The following is an 18,046-nucleotide window of genomic DNA, read 5'->3' as shown; positions in this document are numbered from 1 at the left end:
AAACTTTAGAAATTGAATTATAATTAAATTAAAATTATAAGGAATAAATGATTTTTTTTGGAGGGGGGGGGGTGGAAGGGCTGGCGGTTGGTGTGGGGTTTAGGTCACCTTTTTCACGCCATATGCATAACAGCATAAGCCTGCTGCTGGCACTGCCTACACCACAAATCCATATGAAGGACGGACAGTCCGAGACCAACCCTCGCTGTTCCAGTCACTATAATAATTTTAGCTGTCAGCTATAATGAATGGATGATAAAGATAGAAAACAAACAATTCCTACATCAGAAATTGCCAAATATCTTGAAGAATAACGGAGATTCCAATTTTACAAAATTTATCATTTACAATCCTCCACACAATAGAGAAAGGACAGATTTCCAGACACAATAATATAGCCCGGTTATCCTCTCCAGTGTCCAATCCAAATTCAAAGACCAAAGTCGATGGCTGAAAACGAGGTAAAGAACTAAAATTAGGAAAAATGTATGTATAATGATTAAAAAAAATAGAAGGAAAAGTTAAATCATTTGCGTCTCCTCATCCCAGCAGCGGCCTTGTCGTCTTCTTCGCCAGGGACAAACCTTGGGAGATTTAAAAGTGTGTTTACACGAGAAACTCCTTCAAGAGCAGACCACTCTTTTTCTAGCTCAGCATCCATCTCCTTTGACGCTTCTTCATTGCTTGCCCGGCAAGTTCCTGACCTTCCCAGAACAGTTGGTCCAGAAAGGTCTTCACCGCCATCTGGGTCAATTTGGTTTCCTAAACTAGGCTGCTCTTTAGAATTGATATGAGATGCGCTAGATAGTTTTGGCGAGTCCGAGTCAAGGAATAGGCAAACAACAGCGCAATCATCAACCTTGGAAGTTGGGTACTTATATCTCCAAGCTCGAACTGCTGACTCAACCAGCGCTCTGGCTGCGGAAGAACGTGCTGGTGATGCTGCTATGATGTCAATAACTTCTTTGTTTGAGAGTACATCCCAAATCTGCCAAAATTAAATCAAATCAGAGGTAAGGAGACGTCAAATTAAACTAGTAATTGAAATTAAAAAAAAATGTCTGCTACCCCATCTGTTGCCAAGACAACAAATTCATCCCTCTCAGTTAGGCGTCGATAGGATATTTCTGGAACAGAAATTAGCCCAAAATCTTTAAGACAAAAATCTCCAAATGCCCGGGCCATGGCTAGGCCGGGAGAATCATTGTTGGGCAACCAGACTCGGGCAACCTCAGGTTCATCTTGAAGAGCAAAAACACGCCCTTTACACTTGCGAATTCTCTCTGCCTCGGCTGTCAAAGAGAAAAAGGACATAAGGTAAGGCTGACTAAAAGATTCAATATGTAAACTCGTAATAAACTGACCACTAAAGCAAAACTTCTGGTAAACTACAATCTTAAAACCAATAGACAACAATATACACGTTTATTAGTGATCATGAGCAAGTCTCAGAATTCCAGTCCATTGAATTATTTAAGACATAAGCCAACTATTTAAATAAGGCAGGCATCCTGTCAACCATATTTGCGCTATATATGGGCTAAAATCTTTTCCCTCTCAGACAACATACCAAGAGGAATCAAACAGTAATCTCATGTTTGAGATCGCATATGTGAGAAAGGAAACCTGAAAATGGAACACCCAATCTTTAAACCAACACAAGCAGGAACGATGAAGAACTTCAATATGAAAGGGAGGATGGCAAAAATTGTGTTCTTCATCACAAGTTAACCCCAACACATTTATTGGCTCGCACACAAATTTTTTTAAGTTGCATTGCATATCAATCACAACAACTCAACAGACATTTTCCATGGTCAATCAAGCATTATGTATTCTCTGCCTGAACAGATGAAGTGCCTTTTCGATGCAAGGCCCAGTTCAGTATTATTTATAGCAAATTTGTCAATTAGATATTCACAACTATGTGGCCAGTATTGTTAAAAGCTGTCATCAAGAACCACTTCAACCCAAAAATCTAAGCTATTAAGTGAAGGCCCAGGATTGGCTTTATTAACATCTGCAGCATGCCCACTCATGCAATTAACCCATGGGGTTGAAGCATGAACATCACACATACTTATCCCCATTGTGCTAAAACATAATTTTATACAAAGTATGGGAGATGACACGATCAAACACCTGACTGGTTGTCACTGAGACCCTAATTCCGCATCAAAAACTTCAACTCAAAAGCTTAAACTGTTAAGTGATGCCCAATATTAGTTCAACAAATATCCCTAGCAGTTTTCACCTAAATTTAATATGCACAAGCGTCATTTCAGTGTCTGCTAAAAATGTCTACTGCCTTGCTACTCATGATGCCATTATCAATGAAGTATAGCTTCCACCAACTGTATCAATGATAAATTGCAAGTGATATAAGTCAAGTCAAACTTATCATACAAACATAATGTCAATACAGACATAATTCAAGCAAAACAAGCTTCTAACGTTTATAAATTCCAAGTTTGGCGTGCTTTCTTTACTTTTGAGGGACAATAATGTGTTACTTATTGGAAATGCTAAAAAGTTTTTATAACTATAGACCAAATCGAATTAGAATAGCAGCATGTATGGATAGAAGAGTTTAGCCTGACTAAAAATAACATTTTCAAAATATCACAGAAGTATGGGCGCGGGCAGCATAGGTAAATAAGCATAGCAGTTTCAGAAAACTAGACGAGTAGAGACTTCAGGTATCTGATACACTAGCTAAAACTTATAGAGATGATGTCAATATTCATATCAGTGATTGGGAAAGACATAATTGGCTGCTTTCAACTACTTCATTGTATTTGATAGATCTATAAAGGGATACCTGGCATGACAGAGATACCTTTGTAATACATGGGACCTGTGACAACTACATTATTTCTTCAAAGTACAGATCTAGAACAGATTTCTCCAATCTGCCTTTCTGTCACATACTTTTGTTAGGATAGATAAGTAGTAAGCAGTAACTTCATACATATTTGAACTTGAGTGGTAAAATGCTAACATGATAACACTTCATTCACCTTATTTAAGTCACTGTCAAAGAAGAAAAAATATAAGAATTAGTCAAAAAGATAAACCTGGAAGACTGGGTTTCAGATCAACTGTTAATTGAACGGCTGTAAGGGAATCATCTTTGTCTCTTGTACCCAAAACAGCTCTAGAGTCGCCAACATTTCCAATAACAAGGTCTCGACCCTACAATGAAAACCATATCATTATTAAAAGAAATGATTTACATCCACCAAAGTTATAGCATGCATAAGATAATTGTCAATGTTCCTAAAGTTACAAGCCCTTACTTGCTTAACTAGAGTTACCGCTGTAGTCCCGCTGCAAAAGCAGTCAATACTTGGATGCATCTTCAGTTCCCTGTCCATAACCTTGAATGCCCTCAAAAATGACTCTTTAAGTGTCCGAAAGATCTCAGGGTGCTTTTCCATTTCCTCAGAATCGATGGATGCCCTGGATTCCTCATCAGCAGATACAAAGGTAGCCTCTTCTGAGTTCATACTCCCTGTAGTATTAATGCTTATCTCCTTGAGGACTTCTTCACCAGCTCCATTAAGTTCCCAGTGAGAACTCAGTTTTAGGGGAAGAGAATCCCTCACTCTTTTAGCAACCATATGACCAAACGGACCATGGCCATCAAAAACTCCACAAAAAATGGTATCTTTTCTCGAACAAAAATTCTGCAATACACAATAAATTAAAACAGGAAAAATATAAAACAGGCTTAGGATAAACCAAGTGAGAGGCACCAATTATTGCTATTGCCATGACTTAAATACCGAGAGATACAATATTAGCTTCTTCTTCTTCTTTTGGGGTTGGGGGGGGGGGGGCAGGAGGATAAGAGTAAATGACAACGAATAGGGCAACATATAGTAAAGGAATAACTTTTCCCGAAACAACCAGCTCCACAAGGAGGGACTTGATCTTTATGGAATCCATTCATCCACGATATCCTTCGTCAGTTCATCCTTGGTGCTCATAACTTTTACAGGGAATAAGGCAAATCATCCGAACAAAGTGCGAAAAATTGGCGCAAAGGATATTAGATAGACAATAATTAACATATTGTCCGGCGTAAACTTAACTATGTTAAAAAGGAAGAACTATCAACACCCAACATGCGGAAATGGAGAAAGATCTAACCTCCCACACAATCATGGCGTCTTGATTGGTGCCTTTCTTGCCTTGTTGAGTGAACAATGACGCAACTTCACTAGACCCATTTAGAAAAAGCCTCCCCGGTATTCTATGGAGGGGCTCATCCCTCCAATGGTCAAAGGAAGAACTCCTTGATCCCAGTCTTCTTCTAGAGTTCTTCCGTCTACTGATACCCGAAGGTGAAGTGGCAAGTGGGCTCCTGCTTTCCGCAGAGAAGCAGGACCCCATCCTGAGGGCCCTGAGAATGCTGAGAATGCACTCCAGACCAGCTGAGCAATCGCACCTCCTATATTCTGTTGACGGATCCGTCACAAAGAGTAGGGGAAAACCTTGAGAAGCTGCAGATAGAGGCAGTATTCTAGAAATAATCCGCCAGCTCACCCGTAAATAATTGAAATAACAGCGAAGGAAAAGGTTACAACCGCACAACTCCTCAGCAAATACCAAAATGATATGATATGCGCTTCAATCCCGTATTCAGTAAGAGAAGCTCCAATTTGTAGATGAGGCAGCAACTAAAACAACTCCCACTTGCTTTTACTTGTTTTGCGTATCGTTAATTTGAAAAGATACGGCATAAGGCGCGGATCTGCGTAGTGAACATCAGCAAATGTCATCAACAGTGGGAAATCTGCGACTCTAGAATCAAATATACAGACAGGCACAGGCAGGGCAGTTTGATCGTTCGCTCGTCTTCTTTAGATCGAGATTGGAAATGAAGATAGGGGAAAAAAAGAAAGTAACAAATCCAATCAAAGAGAATGTGAGGGCTGTTATTTTTGGGGGGTTCAGGGGTGGTGGGGGCGGTGCAGAAATGAAATTCGACAAGTTGCATCAGAGAAATAATCGCAACCACCAACAACCAAAAAAGATCGCCAGAAACCCGCTCTTGGGGACGTGACCTGTTATAGACAGAAACAAACACAAGCAATTCTTGGAGAGCCAAAAAGGTCATTGGAGAATGATTTCATAAGAACTTTTAATAAAAATAAAATAATTAGTTAAGTGTCTTGATTAAAAAAAAAAAAAAAGTAGTCAAGTGTATGTATGTATGCGTTTGAGTTTCCACTTTCACCCTAATTCATGGTGTTAATTCAGGCCAAAAAAAATTCACGGTGATAATAAATATACGAAAATTTATATTAAATTTGCCTCAATCATCTATATAATACTTAAAATTTATTTATTTTTTCAACTAAGATTTTAATTTTTTTTTTGGTAATAATACTTTAAAATTTTATAACCATACAAAATTATCATCTAAGGACCCTGCAGGGGCTTCTAGCGTTTTAATATCAAGAAGAACCCTACAAATCTGAAATATTATTGCAGCCCAAGGACATATTTGAAAATAAGATTTTAGAGGAAAATACGTAATTAATGACGTAATGTTTTGTAAGGCTTGCTCCAATATAAACAACAAAAATTAACAAGTACCATACATAATTAATAAGTAGATATTCCTTTATAAACAAGTTATAAAAACTTATAGGCTTGATTTATTGTTTATAATTGAATGGTAACTTGTCAATAGCCATATGCTTTGTTGTTTATATTGAAATATGACTTGTAAAATTAAATAGGCCTATTAATTTTTATAATTTATTCATGAACGAATGTTAGCTTGTTAATTATGTATGATAACTTGTCAATAGCCAAATGTTTTGTTGTTTATACCATAGTTATAAGAATCGAATTGGCTGATTCGACTAATTGAACTGAATTGACTAATTGAACTAAGAATTGGTCCTAAACCCGGTTTTGTTACAATACATAACTACTTAGCTTAAGAATCGATGAAAAATTAGTTTTGAACAGGTAAAAACTAGCAAAATTAATGGGCAAAATTTGTTGAACCGTTTCTATTATTTTTTAATTTTTTTAATTTTAATTCATATTTATAACTAAAAATTATGCATATTCATTTCCAATAAGCATTAATAAGTGAAAAAAAAAAGAACAAAAATGCAAGCAATCTGTATAGAAGAAGTATATATGTATTTATTTTAAAGTTAGAAATTATAAAATAAGTATATATATATTTTGGATTAAAATGGTGGAACATTGATGGCTATTACCTTTTTTATTAATCCTCTTGATTTGCGAATTTAATCACATAAAACTCATTTTAAACATCAATTACAATAATTACCCCTACCTTAGACCATAGCTTTAACAATCAGCTCTCTAATGTTCTGTGCCCAATCCTCCTGCCAAGAAACTTCATAATTAAACCTCTGATGAACAACTTATACAATCTCATTTCCTCATCCTTTAATAGAACAAGCTCTAGAATCTTAGGCATCCTATTTCATGCTCCATTACCTCCAATCCACCGCCCAACTCATCCTCATTCAAATTGTTTACTAACTTCTACACGCTATTCACATCCTCCTAATTTAAACGGATATCACCTTCACTAACAACCTCCTAACTTCCTTTTAGCTTTTCACAATACAATTGATGACAAACAACATCACCATAGCACATAGGCCTTAATAACAGGCCATCAAAGTTCTTACCATCATTTTCAATCTTGCTTCACTACAAAAGATCAGCCTTCACTATTTTTCACCCTTCAACCAAGGTTAGAAATTTTGAAAGAGAAAGAGAGAGAGCCTTTTTATTAACAATTCATAAACAAAAAGGATCAAATGAGAAGCCTTTGTAACAAAGAAATAAAATTATGGATTATCATTTAGGTTTGGTTCAAAAATTTTCAATCAATACTCAATCAGACTTAAAAAAGGTAGTTTCACACTAATCCACTCTTAATAAAAGAAAACAAGCTAGTAAGGATAAATAAAACCTTGTGAATTACTCCAGATGAAATAGCAAATACAGCTAAAGTTCCTTCGCATTCTCATAAAGTTGAAAGATACCTACAATCATTAAAATACCCATAACATCTTAGGGATTTAAAATGTCAAACTCTACTACTTTAACACCTTTAGATGCAAGCAGCTTGTAGAAGCTCCTCTTACCACTCTGTATGTTACAACTATAGTAGAAACCTCTGACATGTCCTATAGGGTTGCTTCCTCATAAAGATTGAGAGTTTGGGATAGTGTAACGTGAACTGGCAAGTCTCCACCTCTATGCCTTGCTGTCAATCTTAGATCTAATTCAATCAAGAGAAAGTATAAAAGCTTAAGTACTATTAAAGCCATAAGTGATCGTCATGATACTTACTATCCTTTCGCACTATGTTTCCACTAACAATGATAGCATCACTTTTACCACATAGTTCAAAAACTAAAATGCCAATAATAAGAGTAGATACGACAATGTGATCATCATGACAATCCCTAGGTTCTATATTGAGCACAGCAACGTTCACCTACGGCCTCAATAGCCTGAACCTCAGCTAGTTTAGTACCTTAGGCATAGAGGAAACCTTTGCTAATGATGTTGCTAGGGGCAATAGCTATTACACAGTTAAAGTTAAGATGTGGAGATGTGAGTCTAGTAGATTTGTCAACTATCTTAATTGCACGTCAAATGTAAACTAAACTAAGTATATAGGTGCTGTTATTATGGTTTTTAAATGATGCCTTACATACAAGGGAAGGGCCATAAGGCTTGAGAGAGAATAATGCCATTAGTAGATCTCTCTAGACTAGCTTTATTATGTCTGATGTACTAAAGTGACAGAGAGAGAACAAACTTCTCCTCTATAAAACACCAAGAAAGAGAGGAATGAGGTCTACAAAAACATTCATAATCAAAAATCTCGGGTGAATGTGAAGGTAAATTGTGTAACATCACCCTAACATTATCAAACACACAGAACACCAAACATGGAACAACGTTATAATAATCGGGATTAGTCAAATCCAAAGACAAATGACCATCATAATAAGGGTTTAAAGAATATTTAAGAAAAATGGGATCTCAAGAAAATCCTTTTTAAAAGATCATTTGAGCTCAACTATGATTTAAAGCCAATTAAATAAAACAATGGAAGCATAAAAAATATTTAGCCACATAGGCATAATGCGTTGCGGTGTAATGCATCATTCATTGTGGCAAATTGCATAGAGGGGAATGTTCCCTCTTTGTGCCTCGCGCTACAGCGTGCTGTCATGATAGCTCTCCGGGGCCAACTTTCGGAGCACACTAGTTCATCGTTCAACGTTCAATTTGAGCGATTCGAGCTTCCACATGTAGCTCTTAGAGCCACCTAACTATTGGCATTAGTGCCATATCTAAACACTAAGTCAAATGAGATTTGGACACCAGAACTCAAAATGGTTCATTTTCTTTCAAAAACATTACCAAGGTGCCTAAACTCCTAAAACCAAATGCCAATAGCTATGAAACCACTTGTCCTAACTCAAATACACCACAAACAACTTGTTCAAGCATTTAAATCATAACCACAATTGTTCAAACAAGAATTGGACACCAAAACCTCATTTTCAACATAAATTCACTAGGGGTAACAAGTTCTTATAAACACTGTAATAGCTAATCTATCATGTAAATCAATACAAAACTAACACTTGTACTAATATCTCAACCTCTCACAGCCATTACAACATAGATACACCACACCTAGGTTGAGATACCCACATTCACAATAGAAATCATGCAACTCATCACAAAATTATATAAATATGTCCTAAGTTGGCATATACATTCAATATTTGTTACAAACCAAAATAAAGGTAAGAACTATACAACTTAGAGTTAGTCCCCTTGATGCTCAATTGTACCTTCCTTTCCCTTGCCTTTATTAGAGCCTTTACCTATAAAATGTAACCACAAGGTAAGTCAAAGACTTAGTAATCAAATAGTTTAATCAATTATTAGTGTGTGAGAACAGTTTGTGCGTATGCAAAGTGGCATAATAAATTATATAACATGTCTCATAAATCCACACATATGGTTATAGTGTGATATCCATGATCAACACACCACCTTATATCCTCCTTATGTCTTCTGACTGAATCTGTAGGCTAACAATTCAATAAGATCAAGTTCATGTGACTGGATTGGCCTAAACTCACCATTAACAGGAGGCACCCTCAGCTAAAAGTGCCTTCGCCCACTCTATACCACAAATTCTCCCTGTCCACAATTACTAGGGGTGTTGATGCCCAATCTATCACTTATAGTACTGGGACTCTTAAATAATATAATACTAAGCACTGGGGCCTTCACGATACCAATATACCATATGAATTTTCCAATAATGTCCTGATAACACGTTAGGGTGAACTCTCACCCTCTTATAATGATCATGCCAAACATACTTAATACATCCAACATATATTCATAATATATCATTTAGCAAAATTGCTCATTTTCACATAAGCCATAAAATTTCACAAGTAATTATACATAAAAATAAAATTTAGCTTTCTAAATACAAAAGCATTAAAACAAATTTTCACTCCACTTCACATAACTTCACAATTATGATTTCATATTATTAATAGATTAGTATTAAACTAAAACATAACTTTTAAATCGAACACACTACCATCTAAACACACAAAAAGAAAGATTAGACAATTAGGTTATCTCAACCTTTTAAACAATAAAAAGGTTATTGTGGTCAACTAACAACTCTACACATGTCCACTAGCACCACAATGCCCGATCAAGGTTAATATATACAATTAAATCCTTAATTGTCAAATTCTCTCACTAGTCACCCCATTTATAATACAATTAGAGGTACCCATTATGCTCAAAACCTCAATTTAACCCGAACAATCTTTTTAACACACTACATTAACTCTATATAACATCCCAACACATAAACAATACTATTACACTATCCACATTACTTTTAATCATCAAATGTCTACATAGGTTTTCGTCCAAACTCTAACCAATAACTCTAAATCTTTATGAAATCTATAAATATATGTTTAAAGATTTGATTTAACTCCCCAAGTCCTTAACTAAGGCAATGAGTTCAGCTATTACCCAAGAAAACATGAAATCATAGCCCTAAAATACCCAATTCATCAAAAAACTCATTGATGAATCATAAATTTTAGATATTTTATCCCATCTTTTCTATTCATTTTAATGATGATTTTGGGCTAATTTGGATTTATTAGATATTATTTGGATTATTAGTCAATTTTGAGAAATAATATATTTTTGAATTAATTATAGGAATTTTGGGCTTAAATTGTGAATATTTTACTTTCTTATTTTTAACAAGGGTTAATTTTGCCAATCATTAATTGAGCTTAATTTGAATTATTATATATTATTAGAGTTTGTGACCATTTTGTAGAAAATTATAATTTCTAAAAAAAGTAATTTGAAAATATTTTATGAGATATGAAATTTATTTTGAACATAATCTACACTAATGGGTGCATTTAATTTTTTTAGGTCATGGAGATAAAATCAATGAAGTTCAATGGTGAAGATTAAGTCTTGAAAATTGAAAGACATCCAAGGGCTATGAAGAAACAAGACAAGGAAGGAATTATCAAGGTTTATTAAGAGCACAATGGGCATTTTCAATTAAGAAAAATTAGAGGATTTTTACACTTTTCCTTTTATCGTTTTTCTTATAGGCTCCATTTGAATTTAATGGCTGGAATTTTTCTTAAACTCTCTACCCTTTCTTCTAGCCATTAGATCATTTTGTTTTCAACCCTTTCTTCCTCTCCATTATACACCCAACCGCTAGAAGAAAGGAGGCCTTGGTCTGGCTCTCTCTCTCAAAATTTTTCCTTTAGCGTCCAAAATCATCATCTGCAGCATCATTCTCCTCTATTCACTAGGAGCACATTTTGTCATTTTCTCCATCTTTCACTTCATTCTTCAAGTGTATTTGTCATGTCACCATCATCTTCTTTTCTCTCAAATTTAATTCTTCACAGCCACACACAACCATTCTTCAGCTCTTCATTTCTCCATTGTCCACATACCTCATCAACATCATTGTCTCTCTCCAACTGATTCCTTACAGACATCCGTACACACTTCACTTTAATTAATTGCCACTTTAAATTTCTTCAACCATTTCTATTTCCACAGTGTCACCACTATACAATCCTTCTATTATTCCTTCGCCACTTGCTTGAAGTTTGAAAGGGGAAGAAAATCCATGAGAGCTTGAGCTAGCTTAGGAGATAACTTGGGATGAACATGGAGAAAGCTAGAGCCTAAAACTTATACTTGAAGACCATTAAGGAGTGATTTTTCATTTATCTTTTTGATTCAAGAGCTTAGGATTATTTAGTTTTAAATGATTCTCAGTTGTAGTGTTAGAAGATAATATAGTTTTAGGTTGTAAATATTTTAAAACTTAGATTGGATTGATATTTGGATTGATTTTGTATTGAATGAATTTCTAGAATTTATATTTATACACCCCTTGCTTTGCCAATTAAATTATTGATTGAGTTCTCATTGTTAATTTAATTATCATTGTGGTGTTCGTTGTAAATTTAGGTTGTTCCTTTTACCTCTTGATTTTTCAATTGAGTTGGTAATTTATCTAATTATCTAATTAGATAATTTAAATATATTTTTTAGAATTATTTTGAATTAATCATCTTTGATTTTAATGGATTTAATTTGTAGAATTCATAGTCATAGCATTTTGTTCACTATAAGTTCTTTGGTGAATTAAGTGTTAGACTTTGTACTTATGGATTCTCTTTGCTTTAGTTAGGTAATTGAATTTATTATTTTCCCTCTCCTTTCATTTTTCTTTGGTCTAACTAATTGAATTAGGCTAGGAAAGTTAATTCCATGTGATGTCCTAAGTTGTCCCATTTATTGAAATTAAATCAAACTTTTCTTAATCTTTAGTTAATTAATCATTTTTGTCACTTAATTAATTTCTTTGGCTTTCATTTCATTTTTATTGAACCAAAACCCCCAATCATAATTTAGAATTCATGCATTGCATAATAGAATTTAGTTGTTAGACTTTAGCATTAGCATCTGTTTAGGTAGTTTTAGTGGCATAAATTACACTTCTCATTTGCATTTTAGTGTAGAAATCTAGCATTTAATTTTAAATTTTTTTATTAGTTTTTAAATACTGAGAACCAACTTATGATTAACCCCTAAATTGCTCTATGGAAAGAATGACCTAAGGTTAGCCTATACTATATTAAGTTAATCTTAGTTTAATTGAGTGCCAATACGACTTGAGCATCTATCACTCATATAAGGGAGAGGGAGAAGAGAGGGAAGCTTACCCAAAGCTAAATCTTGCTTCAAATGCTTCTAATGTGATCCAATGGTCAAGCCTTAGCACCAACCAGTCCTCTCCTATCATCTTTCCTCATTCTCTCTATCCCACTTCTCATTTTTTATCTAATTTCGTGATTTGATAAATGCAAAAATTTGTACTTGTGCCGCGACAACACATGGCATAGAAAACTCCATACTCATTTTGAATCTCTCTCTATACTATAGCTCGCTCATACTTCAATCTGGCCTTCTTTTAAAGTTGTCCAAGGATCCATTAGCTACATTAATCTCCTTAAAATATTATTAACTAAAAATTCACTTAATTTGACTAAAATACCCTTATAAATAGTGAAAATTCTCAAAGTTAAAGTCCAGGATGTTACAAACTGGAGGGTTGGAAAATAGAAGAAAGAAAAATGACGCCTTGAGACATAAAGATAGTACCAAGTTAGTCCAATGAAACATTATGAAGATACCTGGATTGGCAAGTGTCTAAGGTTGGGCTACAGCAATTGCTCGCAAATGGGAGGTTACTAGGGTTCGTAGATTTCAATCATGCAATTGAGCAATCCGTGAATATGGTTCAATTTTATTATGCTAAAATCTAATCTAATGAACTAAAAATAAAAAAGATTGATAAATCTTAAGAAAATTAATCAATCAATCCTTATAGTTGCATCTAGTTTTTAACAAGGTCCCAAGAATTTTTTTTTTCTTTTTTCAAAGTTTTCTTTGTTACATATATTGATAATTTTGCCTAAAATCCATTAAAAACATCATATTACAGTGTTAGGCGTAGATTTATTCATCTCATTCTCTAATATAATTTATTCGAGTTTCTTGTATTAGACCCACTACCAGTTCTAAATTCCTCAAATAAATCATTTTCCTTATCATTGTCAAAGTCTTCAAGGCTATTATAATGCCCTGAAAAATCCTTTTAATTTATTAGTTTAATTATAATAGAAAAAAATTCTACTATCATAAATAAAAGACAACTAATCTCTCTTTAAAATAATTCTTAAACTTGAAAGTATAACAATGATAGAAAATGGATTATCATGGTAAAAAAGAATAGACATAAATTATAAAATATAAACTACCTTTTAAAAATGACTATCATGGTAAATAAAACTTAGCTTATTAAACATATATTTCTAAAAGTCAAAATCCTATATATTTATAAATATAATAACTGTAAAAGGCTCAAATGATTTATATATTCTAAAATTGTACACAAATAAAATAACATAAAGATTTAAAATCTGTTATGCATTCTTTTAAAATCTTTTAGAACATTTCACAAACATTTTCAATAACATGAACCATAGCTAAGTTACAACCATGTAATACAATTTATATTAAGGAAATTAACATGTAAATATCCAATATTTGGGTTGGGTCTGCACAATACAACCTATCAATAAAGTTTGTCCTTCCATATGTCATTAGGCCAAAATAACATTTTTTCTAACGTTATACTCTCAATAAATGCAAACCATAAACCAACAATCAAAATAAACAATACAATCAATTTTCAAAACAAGCAAATTATATGACCTTATAAACATGCCATTTCAAACCATCTAAAATAAATTAGACTTCATATAGTTTACAGTTACCCAAAAACATATAACTAACAACAATAGCTTGAAGGGCGTGATCATCACAATAAATTCACATAATTATAAATAACATCAATCCTAGTATTGATAATATTACATCATTAAAAATCATAAAACAAAATACTTAAAAGAGGCAATAAGATCACAATATTAAGTCTGTAATGACCTCCATAATTAAATCCCAATTACAAAAACTAATGTAACTATAACTAGAATTGACTTTGGCATATTAATAATTAGAGAAGTTTATGTTATGAAGAAATATGAAAAAATTCCATTTGTCATTGACTTAGAAGAATGAAATAAACATTTGTAAAATACTTTGTTAGCTCGTCATAGCTAGAAATACACTCACCGCAGCCAACCATGTTTGCCTTACTCATCGTAGCTAAGAATGCTATTAGCCAGTACTACTAATTTTCACTCGCTGTGGCTATTGTCTCTTACACTATAGCCTATGACACAAAGGCCTTCTTGTCACAACTAACACTAACATGCATGCTGGCCACAGCCACCAGTTTATCTTGCCATTATAAGGTATGCGCTATCAATACAACCATGACAACAATTAGACTTCTAACATCAACTACCCACAATTAATTACTTGGACTCCCATTTAAAGAATTTGAGTGTCCATATGCAATTAAGTAATCTAACTATTGATATCATTTACATAGTAACCCGATACCTGATGAGGATCCTAAAATACTTGGTACCAACTTAGGTCTTAAACCCTTTGCACAATAAGAGTGTCTTCCCTTATAATTCTATACATGCAAATACACCAACATGGGCATGCTTAGACATTCTGTTCTTCATAATAATGTACCATAATCATGACATGTAAACAGTTGCATAGTAGGCCTCCTACTTAAAAATAAGGGGCCAACAACCATAAAATTGTCTAAGATAACACCTAGGCTCCTATGTAAATGAAATAATCCTCATATATACATAGTTATGTGTTTGTTCTAGAGTTGTCAAATTAACCATTTCATTACACATAAGTTTAACTAGAGACATTACAAATTAATTTTTAGTCTTTAGGTGTCGATGCCTCCCCTTTTCCTTCACCTTCTTATCTCCTAGAAAAACATCAAGTAATGAGAATGAGATTGATTAAATCTCAATAACTAAGAGGCCTAAGGGATATCAAAGTGTGGTAATAGCAAAACAAATAATTAATAGCATAAACAGTCATATGATTACGAGAAACACAATATACACATACAAACATGATTATGCATTATGCAACCACTTTATATTCCTTTTTATATCATCTAACCAAACCCATAGGCTAATAAACCATATAAGCCTAGTTCATATGACTGAAACCAATTTCGTTCTTCAATTATGAGGGGTTATCAGGCTAAAGTCTCTTATACTCATTCTTGGACCAATTTTAGGGTGTTACAAGTTGCCCAACCTACACTGTCCAGTCTAGGATAAGTGATATTGAGCATCATACCGACTCATGTCACACTTATAGGTGATAGGCAATATTAAGCACAATAATAATTATATTTGTCAACCATTATATGCAAAACTTAATAGAAGCTACACCGCATAAATTTCCTCTATAACTAGCCTCTACTAACCAGGGTAAATTCCTTCCCATCATATGCATGCCAGCATACCATTATGCAAATCCCTCATACAAAATAAAATCACAACATGCTATAATCTGATGATATAATCACCAATACTCATACCATTATAATCATGACATATTAGCAATTGTGTTAAGCAATGTACAATGATTACACACGTATGACATATAACAATAATCTTATCATTATATAACTAATTTAGCTTGACACTTTCAAAACAAAATCCATAACATTACTACACACCCATAAGCATACTCTATTCACATCATTATGGGCCTACTCTCACAATAAAGCAACACATATTCACAGCAAGTCCATACTAAACCTTCAATCTCATCATTAACAATTTAAGGAAAGAATATTACAAATACAATTATATGTAATTATAATTTCTTGGTTATCTTTACTTTTAAGTTTACCACCCTAAGAATGTAACTTTGGATTTTTAAGAGAGTTTCCCACCAACTGGAACTTTGGAACACAATACGCTACACATAAAATCATAAAACACAACATTAATGACTAAGCATCATTAATTACTCTTTAATCACAATTAACGTCTAATATGTCATTAAGCCTAATGACCACTGTCATAACATCCCATTAGCTTAAACTTGCTTATTAAGCATTGGGTATAATTTTACACCTCTTTTTAAAGCATTTTAAGGCCGTCATTCAATAAGAACTTAGATGTGGAAGCATTATAAAACATTAATAAGCTTAAATAATAACCTAAGAGTGATTGTGATGACTCATAAAATCATTAACTAACTACCTCAAGCATTCAAGACAGAAAACCGAAGAGGAAAATTGGTAGAAAAGGGATAAGAAAGCTTACCCCTACCTCAAAATGCTTTAAGATCACCCCTTATGGTGAAAACCCTAGCAGAACAACTATTTACCCACTAGATAAACCCTTAATCACCTCACTTTTACATTTTTTGAACTCTAAATTTAAACTTAAAATTTAAAGTGCTTGTCGCAGTAAGAAGCATTGTTCATCATGAAGAACGGCCTTATAAGGATAGTACAACTAAAATCCTTAAATTTGGGCCCAATTTGGCCCAATTACCCTTAAAATCTTATTTTAGACCCCTTTTAGGGTCCAATTGGCCTAAATGGCCCTTCAATCCCAAAATGCTAATCTTTAACTACCTAAATAATTTAATTAAACTATTTAATCGATTAATTAGATCCTTAATTAATTTCTAGGATATTACAAAGTCTCAGGGGCTCTTTCGCGTGCCACCCTAGGCTCTTTTCTTGAAAATTATTAAGCATACAATGAGATTCAAAAGTCTATTACCCATGCCAATTTATGATAATACATACAAACCGTTATATGTGTACTTGCTAAGTAGAGAACAAATAACAATAATAAATTTTAGACATATACAAATGATATTATATTGTATGACAAACAATCATCCTTATCTTTTTTCATTAACCTTAAGCAGTAGCCGTCACTCAGTGTTAGATCACTAAGCTAAAGATAAACTAGCTCGAGCCCTTATATACCACCTATTAGGCCTCTAATAAGGGCATACCATGTAGCACAAAATACAACAACTACAGCAACAATTCTCCTAATGCCACCAATAATGGCCAAGCAATTAACAAACAATAGACAATTATACAACATTACAACCTCTACAATTTTTCTCATTTAAAACATAACATCCCACATGACAAAAATATTTCAAGATACGTAGTTATAGTTCCACAGTGAACATATCAACATAACTTCTGAACAACATCTCAACATATTTTCTCAATAATCACACAAATAATAATAGGCAACACTAATAACAAATTAAAGTATGGTTATCTTACGATTTCAACAATAATTTACCTCTCACAACTTCTCTTCAACTGCAATATTTACTAACAATACAATCTACACGCAATATAGTATTACAACACATTAGTTTTAATTATTGAAACTAATAAAACAACTCTAAACAAAGAGTTAGAGAGTATATTTTACTATTCTAATTTCATCCCTTATACAAATATAATGTTAGTATGACCAATCCAAGTTCCAACTTCCCTACTAACATAATCTCACTTTAATAGACCATATGATCAATCCTCTAAAACATTTTTACCACTATAATTTTCTTTTTTTCTATCTTATAAATTCACACCATAAATATTCAAAAATCACAAAGTATGTCTTAAGTCTAGAATCATCATTCTAAAACTTTAAAAATGTATTTCTAATCCCAAATAAACATACAAATATCAATAATCCTCATACATTTTCAAACTAAGTAACAATCCAACCATTGAAGTCTACAGTTTTGGTTAAAATCCTCAAATTATAAATCTGCCATCATCCAACTCTTGTGAAACATTTATTTTACTTAACCAGCCTCAATATTAGTCTTATGGAATCTTTAATTTGGCATTTAATAAATCTCAAAAATCTAGAGCTTATATCACACCGCAAATCAT

General features: G+C 33.3%; 1 protein-coding gene across 1 annotated transcript; it reads right to left on the bottom strand.

Annotated features, from left to right (window-relative positions):
• Window positions 1–262: 262 nt before the first annotated feature.
• Window positions 263–5,092, bottom strand: LOC129315509 (probable protein phosphatase 2C 33). Its single transcript, XM_054959254.1, has 5 exons — window positions 4,156–5,092; window positions 3,300–3,689; window positions 3,078–3,195; window positions 1,069–1,292; window positions 263–988 (listed from the first exon to the last, which is right to left on the bottom strand). Exons 1-5 carry the CDS (start codon window positions 4,396–4,398, stop codon window positions 527–529), a joined length of 1,437 nt encoding a protein of 478 aa, XP_054815229.1. The 5' UTR covers window positions 4,399–5,092; the 3' UTR covers window positions 263–526.
• Between the last annotated feature and the right edge of the window lie 12,954 nt (window positions 5,093–18,046).

The sequence above is a fragment of the Prosopis cineraria genome, unplaced genomic scaffold, assembly GCF_029017545.1.
Source record: "Prosopis cineraria cultivar Desert tree isolate PC_DT_omini unplaced genomic scaffold, ASM2901754v1 PC1, whole genome shotgun sequence".
Taxonomy (NCBI): domain Eukaryota; kingdom Viridiplantae; phylum Streptophyta; class Magnoliopsida; order Fabales; family Fabaceae; genus Prosopis; species Prosopis cineraria.
This window is presented reverse-complemented; position numbering and strand designations above follow the sequence as displayed.